A 23115-nucleotide genomic window follows, 5' to 3' on the forward strand; every position below is an offset into this window, starting at 1 on the left:
ATGTTGTAAGAAGGGACCATTCCCTGGAGAAGGATGTCATGCTTGGTAGGGTGGAGGGTCGACGAAAGAGGGGGAGGCCTTCAAGGAGATGGATTGATACAGTGGCTGCGATGATGGGCTCAAGTATAGCAGGGATTGTGGGGCTGGCGCAGGATCGGGCAGTGTTTCATTTTGCTGAGCATGGGATCGCTATGAGTCGAAAATGACTCGACAGCACTTAACAACAACAACAACAACAGTGTCCCCTTGTTCTGTTCAAATGACAGCCTCCTGGTCAATGTACAGGTTCCCCATGAGTACAATCAAGTGTTCCGGAATTCCCATTCTTGTTATCCACAATTTGTCATGATCCACACAATAAAATGCCTTTGCATAATCAATAAAACACAAGTAAACATCTTTCTGGTATTCTTTGCCTTGAATCAAGACCATCTGACAGCAGCTATGATATCCCTTGTTCCATGTCCTCTTCTGAATCCAGCTTGCACCTCTGGAAGTTTTCTGTCAATGTACTGCTGCAACCGGTTTTGAATTATCTTCAGTAAGATTTTACTTGCATGCGATATTAATGATATTGTTCAATAATTTCCACATTCTGTGGCATCACCTTTCTTTGGAATTGGTACAAATATGGATCTCTTCCAATCACTTGGCCAGGTAGCTGTCTTCCAAATATCTTGGCATAACTGAGTGAATGCCCCCAGTGGGGCATCCATTTGTTGAAATATCTCAATGAGTATTCTGTCAATTCCTGGAGCCTTGTTCTTCGTCAATTCCTTCATTGCAGCTTCAACTTCCTCCTTCAATACCATTGGTTCTTGATCATATGCCACCTCCTGAAATGGATGAAAATTGACCAGTTCTTTTTGGTACAGTGACTCTGGTTATTCTTTCCATGTTATTTTGATGTTTCCTGCATCATTCAACATATTGCCCATAGAATCTTTCAATACTGCACCTTGAGGCTTAAATTTTTTCCTCAGTTCTTTCAGCTTGAGAAATGCCAAGTGTGTTCTTCCCTTTTGTTTTTCTAACTCCAAGTTTTTGCACGTTTCATTATAGTAATTTGCTTTGTCGTCTTGAGCTGCTCTTTGAAATCTTCTGTTCAGCTCTTTCATCTTGTCATTTATTCCATTTGCTTTAGCTACTCTCTGCTCAAGGGCAAGTATCTCAGTCTCTTCTGTCATCCATTTTGGTCTTCTGTTCTTTTCTTGTCGTTTTAGTGACCTCTTGCTTTCTTCATGGATGATGTTCTTGATGTCATCCCACAATTGTTCTGGTTTTCAGTCATTGGTGTTCAATGAATCAAATCTATTCTTTAGATGGTCTCTAAATTCAGGAGGGATATAATCAAGGTCATATTTAGGCTCTTCTGGACTTGTTTTAATTGTTTTTAACTTCAAGTTGAACTTGCATATGAGCAGTTGATGGTCTGTTCCACAATCAGCTCCTGGCCTGGTTTTGGCTGAAGATACTGAGCTTTTCCACTGCCTCTTGCCACAGGTGTAGTCAATCTGAGCCCTGTGTGTTCCATCTGGTGAAGTTCACATGCACAGCCACCATTTATGTTGTTGAGAAAAGGTATTTACAATGAAGAAGTCATTGGTCATGAAAAATTCTACCTTTCCTTTCCAGCATGATTTCTGTCACCAAGGCCAAATTTTCCAGGTACCAGTGATTCTTCTTTGTTTCCAACTTTTGCATTCCAGTCACCAGTGATAATTAACACATCCTGATTACATATTTGGTCAATTTCAGACTGCAGAAGTTGATAAAAATTTTCAATTTCCTCATCTTTGGTTTTGGTGGTTGGTGCATAAATTTGAATAATAGTAGTATTAATGGGTCTTCCTTGTAGGTATATGGATATTATCCTATCAATGACAGCACTGTACTTCAGGACAGATCTTGAAACATCTTTTGTGATATTGAATGCCATGTCATTCCTCTTCAAATTGTCATTCCTGGCACAGTAAATCATGTGTTTGTCTGATTCAAATTGGCCAAAACCAGTCCATTTCAGCTCCCTAATTCCTAGGATAGAGCTCTGGTAGCATAGTGCCTAAGGCACTTGACTGCTAACCAGAACTGGCAGTTCAAACCCACCAGCCACTCCTCGGAAGGAAGATGGGGCAATCTACTTCTGTAGTGGTACTGCCTCGGAAACCCAAAGAGGGGTCGCTATGAGTTGGGTCCGACTCCACAGCACATAACAACAACAACAACAATTTCTAGGATATCAATCTTTATACGTTTCATTTCATTTTTGACAACTTCCAATTTTCCTAGATTCTTACTTTGTACATTCCGTGTTCCTATTATCAATGGATGTTTGCAGCTGTTTCCTCAATTTGAGTGGTGCCACGTCAGCAGATAAGAGTCTGGAAAACTTTATCTTATCCATATGAGTAAAGCTGATTTTACTCTGATGATGCAGCTCTCTCCCAGTCCTATTTTGAGAGCCTTCTAACCTAAGTGACTCATCCTTCTCCTCTGTATTGGACAGTGTTTCTGGACTATTCACAAAGTTGCACAGTAATGTATCAAACAGTGTTTCTCTGCTATTCATAAGGTTTTCCCTGGCAAATTCTTTGAGAAGTGGATGGCCTCTTCCTTCTTCCTAGTCTGTCTCAGTCTGCATGCCGCACGTATACCTGTGCACCGTGTGCATCCCTCTGGGTTTCAAACACCAGTGGCACAGCCTCAAGACTCACAGGAACACATCACTACAGTAGGACAAACCAACAGACAAGTTTGTCTCCCTTAGCTGTTTGGAACCTCTCCAACCTCCCCTTACCTGAATCCCTACTGCTGCCTCCTCACTCTGTCCCCCTTCCTCTGGCCTTTTTCTGTCCTTTCCCCTGCTTTCCTGCCTTACCACTTGTGTGGCGTGGCCTGGGTTCCCTCCCTTCTCCTGAATCCCTGTGGCTGAGTCCTTACTCTGTCCCAGTCCCCCTGGCCTTTTTCTGTCCTTTACCCCACTTTCCCACCTTTCTGCTTTGGGGTGTGGCCTGGGTTCCATCCCCTCACCTGGATCCCTGCAGCTGACTCCTTGCTCTGTCCCGGTGCCCCTGGTCTTTTTCTGTCCTTCCCCCACTTTGCCGCCTTGCTGCTTGTGGGGTGTGGCCTGGGTTCCCTCCTCTTGCCTGGATCACTGCAGCTGACTCCTCACTCTGTCCGTGTCCCCTTCGCTTTTTTCTGTCCTTTTCCTTGCTTTCCTGCCTTGCCACTTTGGGGTGTGGCCTGGGTTCCCTCCCCTCATCTGGATCATTGTGGTTGACTCCTCGCTATGTCCCTGTCCCCTCACCTGTTCCTGTTTTTATTATGAAAAATGTTTTTGTATTTTTTCATTATAATTTATTTTGTGACCAATGAGTTATTTAGAATTGTGTGTATGTAATATGTGTGATGCTATGAGTTGGAATTGACTTGAAGGCAACTAACAACAACAGCATTGGGTATGCATGTGTTCATTTACTGCCAAAATACAGATTTTTTTAAAATTACATTTTTTTTGTAGCTCATTTCTAATTTAATTCCATTGTGGTTAGAAGAGATGGTCCATATTACAGTGATTCTCTGAATTTTCTCACTTTATGGTCTTTTGGGTGTGTTCAGTTTTTATCAATTTTCTTTATGTACTTAAGAATTTATAGTTACAAATGGTTGCATACAGGATTCTATATTAAAAACAACAACAACAACAAAAAAAAAAACAGGATAACTCACTGCTGTCAAGTCAGATCTGACGCATAGCGACCCCTCCTTGGGTTTCCGAGGCAGTATCAGTACTGAAATAGATTGCCCAATCTTCCTTCTGAAAAGTAGCTGGTGGGTTTGTATCGCCAGCCCTTTGGTTAGCAGTCAAAGGCCTTAGGCACTACACCACCAGAGCTCCTAGGATTCTGTATATCTCCATAAATTGAAATGTGCATATTTTCCATTGTCTTTCTAATTTTCCTTTGTTTTGTTTTGATTTGTGTATCATTGAGAGAACCATTTTAGAATAAAGTAATGATGCATTATTCATTTTTTTTCCACTTGGATCTGCTGGTTGTTTTTGCTTTATATATTCTGATACTACATTATTACGTGTACAAGTTTAGGACTGTAACTGTCTAGTGAATTGAATCTTTTATTGTTATAAGGACCATTTTTATTAAAAATGTATGCATTTGAAACTATGGTTTTGTCTTTTGGTTTATGTTTGTTATTTCTTTTCCTATAATTTTTAATGTTCTCCTTTTATATTTTTAATATGTGAAGGCGCTCTGGTGGAGCACTGCCTAAAGCATTTGACTGCTAACAGGAAGGCTCGTGGTTCAAACCCACCAGCCTCTTCACAGAAGGAAGATGGAGCAGTTTACTTCCACAATGATTTACTGCCTTGGAAACCCAGTTGAGGTCACTGTGAGTCAGAATCATCTCAATGGCAGTTTGTTATATCTTTTTTCATAACTTTTAATGTTCTCTTTTTATATTTTAAATATATAGCATAGCTCAATTGCTTAATAATTTCTTTTCAAATAATTGTAAACTTATGGAAAAGTTGCAAAAATAGTACAAAAACTCACATATACCCTTTACTCAGATTCACCAAAGTTTAGTATTTTGCTACAATTATTGTATTGTTATTTCTCCCTTCCTTTTGGTCTGCAAACATGTGTGCATATGCATATAATTTATTTTTTCTGAACCATTTGAGAGTAGGTTATATACCTCATGTTTCTTCACTCCTTAATAATTTAATGTGTATTTCCTAAAAAGAAGGGTATTCTGGATAATTAATCAAATAAGTTTGTCTAATATAATCCATATTCTAACTGCAGCAGATGTACTTCATAATTTTTTTTTTTTTTTGTACAGGATCCAATCCAGCATTGTTTTATATATTTGCCTTTGGTTGCCGAATCTCTTTAGAGTTTTTTTATCTGGAAGGGTTCTCTGCCTTTCTTTGTCTCTTGTGAAATTAATATCTCTTAAAAATATATAGGCCAGCTATGGTATAGAATGTCCTTCAGTTTGGTTTGTTTGATGTCTCATCATAATTAGATTCATTTTATGCCTTTTTGGCTGGAATATTTCAAAATAAAATTGGGCCCTATCAACCTTTATTGAGAACCACAAGATGACTGTTTTTGTCCACTTTGCATCTCCCTAATAGCTAATGATGTCACTCATCTGTCAGTTTGTCATACTGTGGTGGCTTGTGTGTTGTGATGCTGGAAGCTATGGCACCAGTATTTCAAATATCAGTAGGGTCACCCATGGTAGACAGACTTCAGCCGAGGTTTCAGACTAAGAGAGACTGGGAAGAAGGAGGTTGCCAGTTCCATTTCTGAAAAATTGACCGCTGGAAACCTTATGAATAAGAGTGAAATACTGTGTGACATAGTGCCAGAAGATGAGCCCCTGAGATTAGAAGGCACTCAGAATACGACTGGGGAAGAGCTACCTCTGCAAAGTAGAGGCAACATTAATGGCGTGGATGGAATAAAGTTTTCTGGACCTATATTTGCTGATGTGACAGACTCAAAATGGGAAGAAACAACTGCAGACCTCCATTAATAATCAAAACATGGGATGTACGGAGTATGAATCTAGGAAAATTGAAAGCTGTCAAAACTGAAATGGAATGTGTGAAGATCAATACCCTAGGCATTAGTGAGCTGAAAGGGACTGCTATTGACCTTTTGAATAAGACAATGATACAGTCTACTGTGTAGGACTGACAAATTGAGGTGGAATGATGTCATGTTCATCATCAAAAAGAACATTTAGAGATCTATCCTCAGGTACAGTGATGTCAGTGACAGTATAACATCCATATGCCTATAAGGAAAACCAATTAATACTGCTATTATTCATATTAGGAGCTCTGGTAGCGTAGTGGCTAAAACGCTTGACTGCTAACCAGTAGGCTGGTGGTTCAAACCCACCAGCCACTCCTCGGAAGGAAGGTTGGGCAATCTACTTCCGTAGTGATACTGCCTCGGAAACCCAAGGAGGGGTCGCTATGAGTCGGGGCCGACTCGACGGCACATAACAACAACAACAACAACAACAATTATTCATATTTATGCACTAACCAGTAAAGCCAAAGATGGAGAAATTGAAGATTTTTACCAACTTCTGCAGTCTTACATTGACCAAACATGCAATCAAGATGCATTAATAATTACTAGTGAATGGAATGCAAAAATTAGAAACAAAGAGGAAACATTGGTAGCTGGAATATATGACCTTGGTAATAGAAATGATGCTGGAGATCACAGGATAGAATTTTGCGAGACCAATAACCTATTCATTGCAAATACCTTTTTTCAACAACATGAACAGCAGCCATACTTGTGGACTGTGTCAGATGGAATACACAGGAATCAAGTTGACTATATCTATGGAAAGAAGTGATGGAGCAGTTCAATATCATCAGTCAGAACAAGACCAGGTGCTGACTGTGGAACAATCAGTTGCTCATATGCAAGTTTAAGTTGAAGCTGAAGAAAATTAAAACAAGTCCACAAGAACCAAAATAGGACCTTGCTTATTTTTCACCTGAATTTAGACCATCTGAAGAATAGTTTGATGGATTGAACACCAGTAACTGAAGACCAGATGAGTTGTGGGATGACAGCAAGGACATCATATACAAAGAAAGCAAAAAGTCATTCAAAAGACAGGAAAGGAAGAAAAGGCAAAAATAGATACCAGAAGAGACTCTTAAACTTTCTATTGAATGGAGAGTAGCTAAAGCAAATTGAAGAAATGATGAAGTCAAAGAGCTGAACAGATTTCAAAGGCAGCGCAAGAAGACAAAGTAAAGTATTATAATCAAATGTGTTAGACCTGGAGTTAGGGAATCTAAAGGGAAAGACATGCTTGGCATTTCTCAAGGTAAAAAAACTGAAGAAAAAATTCAAGCCTCTAGTTACAATATTGAAGGATTCTATGGACAAAATATTGAATGATATAAGAAGCATCAAAAGATGGGAGGAATACACAGAGTTACTGTACAAAAAAGAATTGGTTGATGTCCAACCATTTCAGGAGGTAGCATATGATCAAGAACCAATGGTATTGAACCATCTCACCCCAGGATTAATAGGAAAGTTCAACAAGACAGAAAATAAATGCTAGCAAGGATGTAGAAAGATTGGGACTCTCCTACACTGCTGGTGGGACTGTAAAATGATAACAACAATTGTGGAAATCAGTATGGCGATTCCTTAAAAAGTTGGAAATAGAAATATCATTTAATCCAGCAATCCCATTAGTAGGTATATATGCTAAAGAAGTGAGAGGCAGGACAGGAATAGCTATATGCACACCCATGTTCATCGCAGCATTATTCACAATAGCAAAGAGATGGAAACAACGTAAGTGCCCATCAGTGGAGGAATGGATAACCAAATTGTGATATATACACACAATGGAATTCTATGCAGCACTGAAGAATAATGAGGAATCTGCAAAACACCACAATGTGGATGAACTCGGAGGACATTATGCTGAGTGAAATAAGTCAACCACAGAAGGATGAATACTGTATTAATCCACTGTTGTAAAAAGTCAAGGAAAGGTTTGCGCATGGAAGGGAACTTTCTTTGCTGGTTACCAGGGATGGGAAGGGAGTAGGAGGAAATTCCTAGATAGGTTGAAAAAATATCTCTATCTCTATCTCTATTTCTATCTTTATCTCTCTATATCTATGTCTACGTCTATGTCTATATTTATGTCTCTATCTATCTATCTACATACACACACACACATACCTAAGATTGTTAGTGGTTACCAGTGGTAAGAAGAATGGGGAAAGGGGAAGCTTTTGTTTGAGGGCTATAGAGTTTATTCTAATGGTAGTAGAATATTTTGGAAAAGGATGGCTATAGTGATGGCACAACATGAGAAATGTCATCAATGTCCCTGAGCTGTCAATGTGGAAGTTGTTTTGTTGGCAAATGTCTTGTGTATGTTTTCACCATAATGAAAGTGAAAAACAAAAACAAAATCTAAGTTTCACTGAAAGCATTGGAGAAAAACAAACCTCCAGGAATTGACAGAATACACACTGAGATGTTTCAGCAAACGGAGGCAGCATTGAAAGTGCTCACTTGTTTATGCCAAGAAATTTGGAAGACAGCTACCTAACCAACCAACTGGAAGAGGTCCATATTTGTGCCCATTCCAAAGAAAACTGATCCAACTGAATGTGGAAATTATCGAATAGTATCATTAATGTCACACACAAGTAAATTTTGCTCAAGATAATTCAAAAACAGTCATAGCAGTATGTTGACAGGGAACTGCCTGAAATTCAAACCAGATTATTCAGAAGATGATATGGAATGATGGATCTTGCTAAAGGTAGAGAATATCAGAGAGATGTTGACCTGTGTTTTATTGACTATACAAAGGCTCTTGACTGTTTGGATCACAACAAATTATGGATAATATTGTTAAGAATGGGGATTCCAGAACACTTATTTGTGCTCATGAGGAACCTGTACATAGAACAAGAAACCATCATTCAAGCAGAACATGGAGATACTACATGGTTTAAAATCAGGAAAGGTGTGTGTCTGGGTTGTATCCTTTCACCATACTTATTCAGTCTATATGCTGAGCAAATAATCTGAGAAGCTGAGCTCTGTGAAGAAGAATATGGCATCAGAATTGGAGGAAGACTCATTAACAACCTGTGATATGCAGTTAAGGACCTCTGGTGGCACAGTGCCTAAGGTACTTGACTGCTAACCAGAAGGTTGGTAGTTCAAACCTATCAGCCACTTTGCGGAAGGAAGATGGGGCAATCTACTTCTGTAAAGGTTTACCATTTTGGAAACCCAATATGAGTCGAATTGACTTGATGGCAGTGAGTTTTTTTTTTTTTTAATATGCAGATGACACAACCTTGCTTGATGAATTGAAAAAGATTTGGGGCACTTACTGTTGAAGATCAAAGACTACAGTCTTCAATGTGGACTACACGTGAACATGAGGAAAACAAAATTCTTCCCAACTGGGCCAATAAGCAACATCATGATAAATGGAGAAAAGATTGACGTTGTCAAGGACTTCATTTTATTGATCCATAATCAACACCCAGGGAAGCAAAAAATCGAACAACATGTTGCATTGGGCAAATCTGCTGCCAAAGACCTCTTTAAAGTATTAAAGAGCAGAGATGTCACTTTAAAGAATAAGGTGTACCTGACCCAAACCATGGTATTTTCACTTGCTTCATATGCATGCAAAAGCTGGATAATGGGTAATGAAGATCATAGAAGAATTGATGCATTTGAATTGTGATGCTGGAGAACAATAATGGATGTACCATGAACTGCTAGAAGAATGAGCAAATCTAAATTGGTTTGGAGGAAGTACAAGTGGAGTCCTCCTTAGAAGGAAGAATGGCAAGACTTTGTCTCTTGCACTCTGGTAACATTGGCAGAAGAGACCAATCCTTGGAGAAAGGTATGCGTGGTAAAGCAGAGGGTCAGGAAAAAATGGGGAAGACCCTCAAGGGGATGAATTGATATAGTGACTGTGACGATGGGCTCAAGCATGGCAGTGATTGTGAAGATGGCACATTACTGGGCATTATTTGGTTCTGTTGCACATAGGGTTACTATGAGACTGAAATGACTTAATAGAACATAACAACAACCACAGAGACTAATCTTTTCATGTCCTTGTTGGACATTTGTATATCTTTTTTTTTTTGTGAAATATCTAATCAACTTCTTTGCCCCCCTCCCTTTTTTGGATTCAGTTCTTTCTGTTGTCAAGTTAAAGGAGTTCTTGATATATTCTGGATATTAAGCCCTTATAGAATATTTGGTTACTCAAAATTAAATTGTATTGATAAAATTTTAATTTGCATATGTCTTATGAAGTTGGACATCTTGAAATATATGTAAGGATCATTTTCTTTATTTTTTCTATGAGCTGTCTTTATAATTTATATATATATGTGTGTGTGTATGTGTGTGTGTGTGTGTATATATATATAAAGATAAATTTTGTTAGAAAAGAAGGAAAGGGAAAGGGACTATTAAAATAGTGGGCGATGGGGACTGCTACAATAAAGAGAACACTTCAAACATCAGCAAGTGTCTCAAAGAGTTAGGAAATAGGCATTTTTGTTTTTTATTTGACAGAGTAAACAAGGCTAGAGAGAACCCACTTGTTGGGAACTGAGATGAGTAGGTGACATTAACAGATAGTAAATTAGAAAGTTTTATGCTGAGATCAGCCTGTTCTTTAAGGGAGGAGTCGTTAGAATGGTAGTAGGTTGGCTTAGGCTGAGGGTGGGTCAAGTTCAGGCACTTTGGGGAAGGAGAAAAGCTTAACTAAAATTGGTTAACACTTTGTTTCTGATGGATCAGTGGGGACTAATAATTCAGTTACTCATTTAGGAGACAAGGAATGGGAATTTGGAAGATCTGTGTCTGGTCTTGCTACAGTTAAACAAGTGAGGATCTGTGAATCTTATCTAAGTCATATGGCAAGGAGGTTTAGTTGCAGTAAGCTTTTTCTTGAACACAAGGGCTAGGATTACTTTAATCATTGCTGTTTTGCAGGATTACAGGGTTCAGGTAAAAGTTAACATCAACACACTCAAAGGTGCAATTCCTTCAGTGGCCACTGACAGCTGTCAATGGTAGAGGACAAAAGAGCAAAGAGAGAGGCATTTTCTGAATTGCATTTTTTTTAATCTTCAGTGTCAGCTCTGAGTTTGGCTTCCAGTATCATTATCTTGGGAGCCCTGGTGGTGTAGTGCCTAAGGCATTTGACTGCTAACTAGAAGGCTGGTGGTTCAAACTTAACAGCCACTCCTCGAAAGGAAGACTGGGCAATCTACTTCTGTAGAGATAAACAAAAACCAAACCCATTGCCCTCGAGTCAGATTCGACTCATAGCAACCCCTACTTGGGTTTCTGAGGGGGTATCAAATGGAGGTAGCTTCCCCAAACTTCCTTCTGAGGAGTGGCTGGTGGATTTCAACCACCAGTCTTAGGGTTAGCAGTCAGATGCCTTAGGCACTACCCCACCAGAGTAGAGATACCACTTTGGAAACCCAAGGAACGGTCGCTATGAGTCAGATTCAACTCGATGGCAGTGAGTTTGGTTTAGATTTGGTATCATTATCTTGTGTTTTATTTCAAGCATTGAGAATCTTTCATGTGAATTTCCTCCAGTAACTCTGGTCTTGTTGAGTTGTCAATTCTGTCTTCACCCATCAACAGGTCAGTGACCCCGGTGCCCTCCCATTAGCACAGGTCATCAAAGACCTGGAAGGATGGTTTGGGACGGATGGGGCAAAAGGATAGGACAAAGTGCTGACATGCACTGTTGCCCTGATGAACTGTGGACCATCTTTTGATTATTTCTTTAGCTCATCTTTTTGTGGGGTTACTGGTCTTTTTCTTCTCTATTTTTAGAATATCTTTATATTTTAAGGATAAAACCCAAAAGAACCAAACTCACTGCCATCAAGTTGATTCCGACTCATAGCGACCCCCACTGGGTTTCTGAGGCTGTAAATCTTTACAAAAGTAGATTGCCCCATCTTCCTTCTGTGGAACGGCTGGTGGGTTTGAACCACTGACCTTCTGGTTAGCAGCCAAATGCCTTATCCACTATGTCACCAGAGCTCCTTTTAAGGATATCAGCCCTTTCATGCAAATTGCATATACCAACCAAAAACCAAACTCACTGCCATCGACTTGGGTCCAACTCATAGCGACTCCTCCTTGGGTTTCTGAGGCAGTATCACTACAGAAGTAGATTGCCCAATCTTCCTTATGTATTTTTTCAGTGTGTAGGTTTTGACTTGTTTTTATTTATTAAGTATGGTCCTTAGTGTGTTTTACTCTACATAATTATGACCTTTAAATTTCTGAAATAATTTCAGCTATTATCCCTTCAACTGATTACTTCTTAGTCTATCTTTTATATCTCTAAATAAGGAGCTCTGCTACCACAGTGCCTAAGATATTTAACTGCTAATCAGAAAATTGGCAGTTCAAACCCATTAGTTGCTCCATGGAAAGAAGATGGAGCAATCTACTCCCATAAAGATTTACCACCTTAAAAACCCAATGGGGGTCACTATGAGTTGGAATTGACTCAGTGGCAGTGGGTTTGGTTTTTGGTTTATATCTCTAAATTTTTCTTTTAATTCTTATTGCTTAATCTTTCTGTGCAGAATTATGGGTTATTTATCAAATTTTCTTAGTTCACTTATTCTTCTGCCAGCTTTGTCTCATATGTTATTGTACCCATCCAGAGTTTTAAACTTTGCTAGCTGTTTCTTTATTTCTAGAAATTTTGTTTGTTGTTGTTGTTAGGTGCTGTTGAGTTGGCTCCAACTCATAGTGACCTTATATACAAAGGAACAAAACACTGCCTGGTCATATGCCATCCTCATAACGCTTGCTGTACCTGAGCCTATCATTGCAGCCACTGTGTCAGTCCATCTCATTGAGGGCCTTCCTCTTTTTTGCTGACCCTCCACTCTACCAAGCATGATATCTTTCACCAGGGAATGGTCTCTTCCAACAACATGACCAAAGTAGGTAAGACGAAGTCTGGCCATTCTCACCTCAAAGGAGCATTCAGGCTGCACTTCCTTCAGGACAGATTTGTTAGTTCTTTTGTCAGTCCTTGGTACTTTCAGTATTCTTTGCCACCACAATTCAAAGGAATTAATTCTTCTTCAGTCTTCCCTATTCATTTTCCAACTTTCACGTCTCTGAGAGAATTGAAAATATCATGGCTTGGGTTAGGCATACCTTAGTCTTCAAAGTGACATCTTTGTTTCTCAACACTTTAAAGAGGTCTTTTGCAGCAGATTTGCCCAGTGCAATATGATGTCTGATCTCTTGACTGCTGGTTCCATTTGTGTTGTTTGTGGATCCAAGTAATATGAAATCATTGACAAGTTCAATCTTTTCTCCATTTATCATGATGCTCCTTATTGTTCCAGTTGTGAGAATTTTCATTTTCTTTTTGTTGAGGTGTAATCTGTACTGCAGACTGTAGTCTTTAATCTTCATCAGTAAGTACATCAAGTCATCTTTTCTTTCAGCACGCAAGGCTGTGTTTAGTTCTTATTAAATCTGAATGTTGTTTTTACTATATAGCTCTTTTATTATGAATTTTATTTATTCTATTAAGAGGAGCTCTGGTGACATTGTGGTTAATGCATTGGACTGCTAACCAAAAGATTGACGGTCAAAACCCACTAGCCACTCCATGGGAGAAAGATGAGGCACTCTGTTTCTGTAAAGATTTACAGCCTTGAAATCCTGTGAGGCACCTCTACTCTGTCCAGTAGGGTCACTATGAGTTGCAGTCAACTCGATGGCAGTGAGTTTGATTTAATGTTTTTTGATTTTCTTAAATATACTTGCTTCATATCCTTTTACTGATTGTTATCTGCACATTTCGTGGGAGCTCTGGTAGCATAGTGCCTAAGGTACTTGACTGCTAACCAGAAGGCTGGCGGTTCAAACCCACCAGCCACTCTTCAGAAGGAAGGTTGGGCAATCTACTTCCATAGTAATATCACCTTGGAAACCCAAGGAGGGGTCACTATGAGTTGGATCCGACTGGATGGCAAACAACAACAACAACATCTGCACATTTTGTGATGCTAAAATTTCTATATGTTAACTCGGCCTTATTGTGGTTCATTTCCTCTTCTAACATAGCTTATATCCAATAGTGTTGTTATTATTGTTTTTAGCAGGTCTGGTAGTGTAGTGCCTAAGGCACTTGACTGCTAACCAGAAGGCTGGCGGTTCAAACCCACCAGCCACTCCTTGGAAGGAAAGTTGGGCAATCTACTTCCATAGTGATACCGCCTCAGAAACCTAAGGAGGGGTCGCTATGAGTTGGGTCCGACTCGACGGCATATAACAACAACAACAACAACAACTTGTGCACCTTTGATTATGAAAGGGCCCCGACAGCAATTTTGTGCTTTGTGCCCCCAGGAGTTTAATCAGTTGCTGGCCATATTTTAGCATTTATTTATTCTTCACTATTGCTGCACTATAATCAACTTACCACTCCACATCATACGTGATAAAAATTTGGTGTCTCAGTTTGTTATCGGGGACCTCAGTTTGTTCATTTTGGCTCACAGCCCTGGGCAGATGACATGCTTGCTTTATACTTCCCTGAATTTTGGCGGAGTTTTTCTAGTCTCTCTTAAACAAAAAGAAACCCTGATGGTGTAGTGGTTAAGCATTCAGCCGCTAACTGAAAGGTCGATGGTTTGAACCCACTAGGTGCTTCACAGGAGAAAGATGAGACAGTCTGCTTCCATAAAGATTGCTGTTGTTGTTATGTGCCATCGAGTCAGACCTAACTCATAGCAACCCCTCCTTGGGTTTCTAAGGCAGTATCACTATGGAAGTAGACTGCCCCATCTTCCTTCCAAGGAGTGGCTGGTGGGTTTGAACCGCCAGCCTTCTGGTTAGCAGTCAGATGCCTTAGGCACTACACTACCAGAGCTCCCATAAAGATTACGGCCCTGTAAACCCTATAGGGCAACTGTATTCTGTCCTATAGGGTTGCTATGTGTTGGAATTGACTAGATGGCAAAGGGTTTGTTTTTTTGGTTATTACCCAAAGGGGGCAACCCTTCATTGGTTGTGGTGTTATACATGGTGCTCAGTTACAATCCATACCTTGCACAGCCCAAGACCATCTATCCGGGCACTTCTTGGAGGTTAGAATTCTATTCCTACTGCTAGAGTCCTAGCATAGTACCCCCTCAGTTCTTATGCTTTCTTCTATAGGTTTGCCTCTCCTCTTTGTTTCTAGCACCTCTAGATTCCTCCCCCTCTCCCCCCTCCAAACTTGGCTATGTTTGGATGGCCCTGTTTGGGGTTTTCACTTAGCTCAGACCACTACTTTGCCCTAGGTGGGTTCACAGGGGATAGGAATTGGAGAGGATGTATACTATACTAAGGAGCTGGAAATACAAAGAGGTAGAGAAAAGCATTTACTTTGAGGTACTATTTGTTGATTTGGACCTAGCAGCTTGATTCAAAGCATTTAAAAACTTTGTAGACTAGAGCAGATCTTTAGAAGTCCCATCTGGTCAGCTACAACTTAAAATTTTGAATGTTGCTGAAGAGCTGTGCATCTTCATCTCAGACATTTGTGGCTCTGTCTAATCCAAAGTTGCCCTGAACCAAATATCTGTGTATTTATGTAATTTTACATTAGACTCCTCCAATAGTAACATAGATTATTCCAAGGTTATTACTATTTAAAAATTCTATTTATAACTGTGGTTTGTGGAATCTGCTTATTGTTTTAAAGGTCCCCATTTTATATCTTCCTTTTCTGGAAGACAGGGTGTTTTAGTAGACAAGTTGAGTTGAAACGTCTATAAATCTTGGTTATGTGGTTTTGTTCTAGAATCCTCATGAAAAGCTAGAGAAAAATATTCTTATTTTATCTTTTAAATTTACATAGTATAAAGTCACCCCTTTTGTGGTGCACAGTTCTATGAGTTTTCACACATATATAGATTTGTGTAACCACCATAATCAGGATACATAACAGCTCCATCATCCAAAACTCCTTTATACGATCCTTTTGTAGTCAATATTCCAATCCCTACACTCTCACATCCATTGCTCTGTTCTCCATCATTATTGACTTGTCTTTTTAAGAATATGTAAATGGAATCATGCAGTATATAACATTTTGTGACTCATTTCTTTCATTCAGCATAATGTGTGTGGTTGCACGTATCAAGAGTTTATTCCTTTTGTTTGCTGTGTATTATTCCATTTTATGCATGTACTGTTGTTAGGTGCCTTCGAGTCAGCTCTGATTTATAGGGACCTTCTGTACATAACAAAACACTGCCTAGTCCTGAGCCATCCTCACAATCCTTGCTATGCTTTGAGCCCATGGTTGTAGCCACTATGTCAATCCATCTAATGAGGGTGTTTCCCTTTCTCACTGACCCTCTACTTTACCAGGCATGATATCCTTCTCCAGGGACTGGTCCTTACTTATGACATGACCAAAGTAGGTGAGACAACGTCTGACTAATCTCACTTCTAAGGAGCATTCAGCTGCACTTCTACCCAGGCTGATTTGTTGGTTCTTCTGGGAGCCCATGGTATTTTCAGTATTCTTCGCCAACACAATTCAAAGGCATCAGCTGCTCTTTGGTCTTCCTTATTCATTATCCAGCTGTCACATGCATATGAGGAGATTGAAAATATCATGGCTTGGGTTAGGTGCACCTTCATCTTCAAAGTGACATATTTCCTCTTTAACATTCTAAAGAGGTTTTTTTGCAGATTTTCCCAGTGCAATATGATGTCTGATGTCTGATTTCTTGGCTGCTTCCATGATTGTGTTGTTGTGGATCCAAGTAAAATGAAATCTTTGATACCTTCAATCTATTCTCTATTTATCATGATGCTGCTGATTGGTCCAGTTGTGAGGATTTTTGTTTTCTTTATGTTGAGGTGTAATCCATACCAAAGACTGTAATCTTTGATCTTCATCAGTAAGTCCTCTTCACTTTCAGCAAGTAAGGCTATGTCATCTGCATAATGCACATTGTTAATAAGTGGTCCTCCAATCCTGATGCCTTGTTTTTCTTCATAAATTCCAGGTTCTTGGCTCATTTGTTCAGCATACAAATTGTGTAAGTATGGCAAAAGGATACAACTCTGATGAACACTCTTTCTTATTTTAAACCATGCAGTATCTGTTTATTGTATTCGGACGACTGCCTTTTGGTCTATGTACAGTTTCCTCATAAACACAATCAAGTTTTCTTGAATACCCATTCTTTGCAATGTTATTCATAATTTGTTATGGTCATATAGCCAAATGCCTTTGCGTAGTCAATAAAACACAGATAAACATCTTTCTGTTATTCTTTGTTTTTAACCAAGATCCATCTGACATCAGCAATGACTTCCTTCATTCCACATCCTCTTCTGAATCCAGCTTGAATTTCTGGAAGTATCCTGTCAATGTATGGCTACAACCATTTTTGAATTATCTTCAGCAAAATTTTGTTTGTGTGTAATATTAATGGCATTGTTTGATAATTTCCACATTCTGTTGGATCACAATAGTGGTAGTTAAGTTTGTGTGTCAACTTGGCTGGGCCTGGTTGAGTGGCTGGGCAGCTGGATATAGTATTCCCCATGATGAAACTGGTAATCAGCTCCATGGTGGAATCTACTCTGAGCAGCTGAGTATCTGCCTTAGGGCTGTGGTCTGATTCCTGTATATAAGGAGAACCCTTGGGGAATGGTCTCTAGCTTATGGCATGCTTGAACTATGGCATGCTTGGACACTACTTGTAGCCATGTCATTGTTCAGCAGGCTGCCATGCTCTGGCAACCTTGGGACTTTCAATGGACTTGAATTAATGGCCTGCCATGTGGTTTGGTAACATTGGGACTGTGCCTTTTTACTTGTCAACCTTGGGCTTGTCAGTCTCAGCAGCTAACAGCTGTCTGAGTGAACAAATGCTTCTAGCTCCAGTGGACTGGGAACAGGAGGCAGAGCTGAACCCCAAGGTTGAGGGGCTTTCACCCAGCCCCTACGGCCTGGCACTTTGAATTTGGACTTCTAGCCTCTGGAACTGTAAGGAAATGAACTCCTGTTTGTTCAAGCCATCCCATTTATGGTATATTCCTGTCAGAGAAGCACTAGGTAACCAAAACACCTTTCTTTGGAAAGGACACAAATATGGATCTCTTTCAGTCTGTTGACCAGGTAGCTGTCTTCCAAATTTCTTGGCATAAATGAGTAAGTGACTTCAGTGCTGCATCTGTTTGTTGAAACCTCTCAATGGGTATTCTGTCAATTACTGGAGCCTTGTTTTTCTCAGTTCCTTCAGTGCAGCTTGGAATTCTTTCTTCCATACTATTGATTCTTTATCATACACTACCTCCTGAAATGATTGAATATCAACCTATTCTTTTGGGTACAGTGACTGTGTGTTTCTCCCATCTTCTTTTGATGCTTCCTGCATCATTCAATATTTTGTCCATAGGATACTTTATTGCAACCAGAGGCTCGGGTTTTTTCTTCAGTTCTTTCAGCTTAAGAAATGCTGAGCATGTCTTTTGATTTTCTAGTTTTAGGACTTTGCACATTCTTTATAATACTGTACTTTGTCTTCTTGAGCTGCCTTTTGAAATCTTCTGTTTAGCTCTTTTATTTCCTCGTCTCTTCCATGCTCTTTAGCTACTCTCCATTCAAGAGCAAGTTTCAGAGTCCCTTCTGACATCCATTTTGGTCTTTGCTTCCTTCCCTGTCTATTTAATGACCTTTTGCTTTTTTCGTGTATGATGTTCCTAAAGTCATCCCACAACTTTTCTGGTCTTCGGTCATTGGTGTTCAGTGCATTAAATCTGTTCTTTATTTGCAGTGTATATGTCATTGGTTTTGCAAAATTCTATCATGCAATCTCTGGCATCATTTCTAACACCAAGGCATCATTTCTAACACCAAGTTGGATGTACTAGCATATGTAGTCGTCTTACAACTACATATCCTTTTTCTTTGTTTCCAGCTTTTGCTTTTCAATACCCGGTAATTACCAACACATCTTGATTGCATGTTTTGTCAATTTTAGACTGCAGAAGTTGGTAAAAATCTTTATTCATCTTTGGCTTTTGTGGTTGGTGTGTAAATTTGAATAATAGTCATATTTACTGGTCTTCTTTGTAGGCATATAGATATTATTCAGTCACTGACAGCAGTCTACTTCAGAATAGATCTTGAAATGCTCTTTTTGACAATGAATATGATGCCATTCTTCTTCAAATTGTCATTCCTGGCATAATAGACCATAAGACTGTCCATTTCAAAATGACCAGTAGCAGTCCATTTCAGCTAACTAATGCCTAGGGTATTGTATGCCTTCCATTTCATTTTTGACAGCTTCCAGTTTTCCTAGATTCATACTTCATACATTCCACATTTTGATTATTGAATGTTTGCAGCTCTTTCTTCACATATTGAGTCATGCCCCATTAGCAAATGAAGGTCCTGAAAGGTTTAGTCCATCCCTGTCATAAAAGTGAACGCTGCTTTGAGGAGCCAGCTCTTCCCAGCTGTATTTTGACTGCCTTCCAAACTGAGGGGCTCATCTTTCAGCACTGTATTAGACAATGTTTCACTGCTCTTCATAGTTTTCCACTAATACATTAGACAGTGTTTTACTGCTATTCATAAGGTTTTCAGGGGCCAATATTTTCAGAGTGAATGGCCCCATCCTTCTTCCCAGTCTGTCTTAGTCTGGAAGTTCCCCTGAAACCTATCTATCATGGGTGATATTGCTGATATTTGAAATACTGGTGGTATAGATTCCAGCCTCACAGTAACACACAGTATGACACACAGCCAGCAAAGTATGGCAAACTGACAAGTGATGGTTGAATGTACTAGCATTTGTTTATTCCTCTGAAGGACATTTGGGTTGTTTCTAGTGTTTGGCTATTGGAAATAGAGCTTCTAATAGAGAAACCATTTTATTCCTGATTAGTCTTAATCTTTTCCCTCCTTAAACATAACTTCTTTTTAGTCCAACAATAACTCAAATTATATCTCTGCCCAAAAGAACTTCTGATCATCTCCTAGCCTCCAGGATGGCAACTAGGTTTCCTTCACTGGTCTATTAAAATCTGCTGAAAGTGGTACTCTGGAGTAATATATTGAAAAGCATTGCAAGGTCATCGCTAGGCTCCATAGAAAAGAGTGACTTAATCAATTGGTGATGACTGCTAAGTTCCAGGGGGGCGGGAGTCAGGGCAGCACTTGGGCTGTATCTTACAGGCATTTTCTGTCCCAAAATGAACAAGCAAATGTTGGTGCAGTGGTGTAAACTCAAGTGTTCCTATAGTTTTATCATACCCAGAAAGGGAAAAACTTTCAGAAAATTTTGTGCTAACTTATATGGATAGTCAGATTTCTGCAATGTTCTATTTTTTGTGACTGTATAAAAAACATATAGATTATAGTGGGCTTGTAGGTTAACTTTTACCAAGGGGTGTTAGGATGCAGCCTGTTATAACTTCTATATGCAAACTTATTGCCAAATGGTCTGAGAATGGTATTACTTTTGAAATATGATTTCATAATACTAATGGATTTTGTGAAAAATACTCTTTGTAGGTAAATACCATATTGGTATTCTAGTACTCTTGAAAAATAAAAATAAACTTTTGTTTATTTATTTTTAATTCCAGTATTACTTTACTGTCCTTTTTGGACATGATGGTCAGAAACCACTGGAGCTGCGCTGTGAAGAGGAACAGGATGGTAAAGAGTGGATGGAGGCCATTCATCAGGCCAGGTATCAGCTCACATTCTCCTGTGTACCACTTGATTGTCTGGGTCTTGCATTTAAGTTATCACTGTTGGGGGTAGTTTTGGAGATGTTACAATTATAATATGGCTTTCTCTTTGATACCTCCTCCTTGGTCATGTATGAGATGATACTTTGCACTTTTAGTGATTATATTCCATCTAAAGAGTTGAAGTTAAAAGTTATAACAGTAATAATAATAATATTACCTTTATGGAATTTTTTTCTGTGTGCCAGGCATTGTTGGAAGAGCTTCTCATTTAAGGAGTTTATTAAATATATTAACTAATTTATCCTCTTAACAGCCTAAGAGGGCTATACTTACTCCCTTTAGTTTATACCTTATTTCTTATAAGGATACTAAATCCTAGCAAAGTTAGTTTGCTTGCCTGAGGACGCACAGCTAGGGGCATATGCCATGACAATCACATCTAGGCTTTAGCTCAGCCAGCCCTACATTCATAAACCTGACACCTTGTCACCTGGTTATCAAGGTAAATGATGATCAACCTGTACTTCAGGGAAATAGAAGAGGGTGATTTCCATCTCTTTGCTATTGTAAATAGTGCTACAGTGAACATGGGTGTGCATATATCTGTTACTGTCCTGTCTCTCACTTCTTTAGGATATATACCTAGTAATGGGATTGCTTGATCAAATGGTATTTCTAATTCCAACTTTTTAAGGAATCACCATACTGCTTTCCACAGTGGTTGTATCATTTGACAGTCCCACCAGTAGTGTGAGAGTCCCAATGACCCAGCAAGGTATTAACCCAATTTATAGATGAGAAAAGCAAAGTTCATGATAAGACATAGGAGTTAGATTGATCAAGATCTAATTGGAAGTTGTTAAGCTTCAGAGCTAGGATTCAAACCCAGGCCCATCTGACTCCAGAGATTTTAACAGTGTTCTTTATTGCACTTGTCTGTTTTATTCTCTTTGCTTTTCCTCTTCAATCTTTCTCTCTTCAATTTCCTTTTCCTTTGTTCAAAGGTAAAACTGGACCAGTGTGAGGCTAGGGTTGAGAATGAAAATGTTTATGGATTATTTCATTTCCATTTCTTTCTTCTCTTCCAAACAATTTCTGTGAGATAGAGAGGGTTGGCAGCCAAATGCTCCTCTCCAAGCTGCCCTGGAGCAGCTTGCCCATATAATGATGTAGAAACAATGTTCAACTGTCTTTGCTCTTCCTCCTCTGAGGGTTTTTCTCCTGTTTTAGACTTAATGTAAGATTACTTACTGCAGATAAAAGGTCAGGCTTTCAAAGGCCAAAGAAGCATCAGATTGGTAAAGTAGAACCCTTGGGTCATTTCAAGATTTCATACAGTCTTTGTGGTCACTTCTGTGTCTTCCTACATGGACATTAAAATGAATTAAATAATTTAAAACATGTGTATTTGCCCATCTTTTGGATTTTAGAAGACCAAGGGTATCATCAGTAGGCTAAATGTCTTTGCAGTTGCCAACCAAATTTCTTGGTGAACTAAACACAAATAGTGTGCAAATTACTTTAAATCTTGTATTTCACATTGATGTTGTTACTTGCTATAAGGGTTTCAGGGTGGTGACCTTTTAGAAACAAATTGCCATGCCTATCTTCTGAGCCACCTATAGTGGGTTTGAGCTGCCAACCTTTTGTCTAGTAGTTGAATGCTTATTCACCTGTACTACCAGGGATCTGTAGTTTCAAGTAAGAGACCTTTCTTCCCATACCATGAAAATACTTTGTCACATATGTAGAAGTGGCTCAGTAACTATTTGGTGTCCACTGAACATGATCAAAACCAGGCATTTATGATCTTTCCAGAAATTGTGGACTTTAGAAACCACTTTAGTGGCTTAGCTGATCAAATGATAAAAATCTCTTCTCTTTTTGGATTTAAAGATTTGGTTAATAATTGATTTTTTTGTTTTGATGTCCTGACTTTTCGGTCCAGTAGATTTTCTTTTCCTTTAACTTGAAGGTTGAGACAGTTCATTTTTCTGATAACATGAATTCTTGCTTTGACTTTTTTGCATTGAGCTGCTTCATAATTTTTTGTTTTCTAAATCATGCAAGATGATTTAAATTTCGTTAAAGCAAGTAAGTTTTTGGTGTAATCGTGAATTTAGGAAATTACTCACTCTGACTTTATTCATGTCTGAGCCAATCCAGAAGGTGAAAAGAGTTGGTTTAGAGGAAAGAATGTGTTGGACGACTTTGCTTGGCATTGTCAGTCAGCCAGTTGACTGACTAAACATTTCCCCCTTAAAGGACAATATGATGGCATTAATTTGGCACTGTCCCCATTTTCTGTGAAAGTTTTAGTTTCTTAATTTATTGACCCTTTTTATAAAAGCCTGATTTTTTACTAACTAATAATTATTTTAGCATGGAGGATAGTAGTGGTTCAGTGGTAGAATTCTCGCCTTCCATTCAGGAGTCAAGGGTTCAACTCCTGACCACTGCATTTTTTTTTCTTTTTTCTAGCTTTAACAAACACATTTATTTTCTCACAGTTTAGGAGGCTGGAAGTCAGAATTCAGAGTACTGGCTCTGGGGCAAGGCTTTCTCTGTTGGCTCTGGAGGAAAGTTTTTTTTTTTTATCTGTATGTATGTATTTATGTATGTATATATATATGTGTGTGTGTATGTGTTGTTGTTGTTGTTGTTATGTGCCATCGAGTCGGCCCCGACTCATAGCGACCCCTCCTTGGGTTTCCGAGGCAGTATCACTACAGAAGTAGGATTG

At 39.1% G+C, this 23115-nt stretch overlaps 1 protein-coding gene across 1 annotated transcript in view; it reads left to right on the plus strand.

Moving 5' to 3' along the window:
* Window positions 1-23115, plus strand: part of RASGRF2 (Ras protein specific guanine nucleotide releasing factor 2) — a 493174-nt gene that overhangs the window by 111652 nt on the left and 358407 nt on the right. Inside the window, exon 2 of the mRNA XM_007943466.2 lies at window positions 20262-20368. Coding sequence (XP_007941657.1) covers window positions 20262-20368 — 107 coding nt within the window. The remainder of the gene's footprint in view (window positions 1-20261; window positions 20369-23115) is intronic.

This window comes from Orycteropus afer, unplaced genomic scaffold (genome assembly GCF_000298275.1).
Source record: "Orycteropus afer afer isolate SDZICR_OR568_19922 unplaced genomic scaffold, OryAfe1.0 scaffold00107, whole genome shotgun sequence".
NCBI lineage: Eukaryota > Metazoa > Chordata > Mammalia > Tubulidentata > Orycteropodidae > Orycteropus > Orycteropus afer.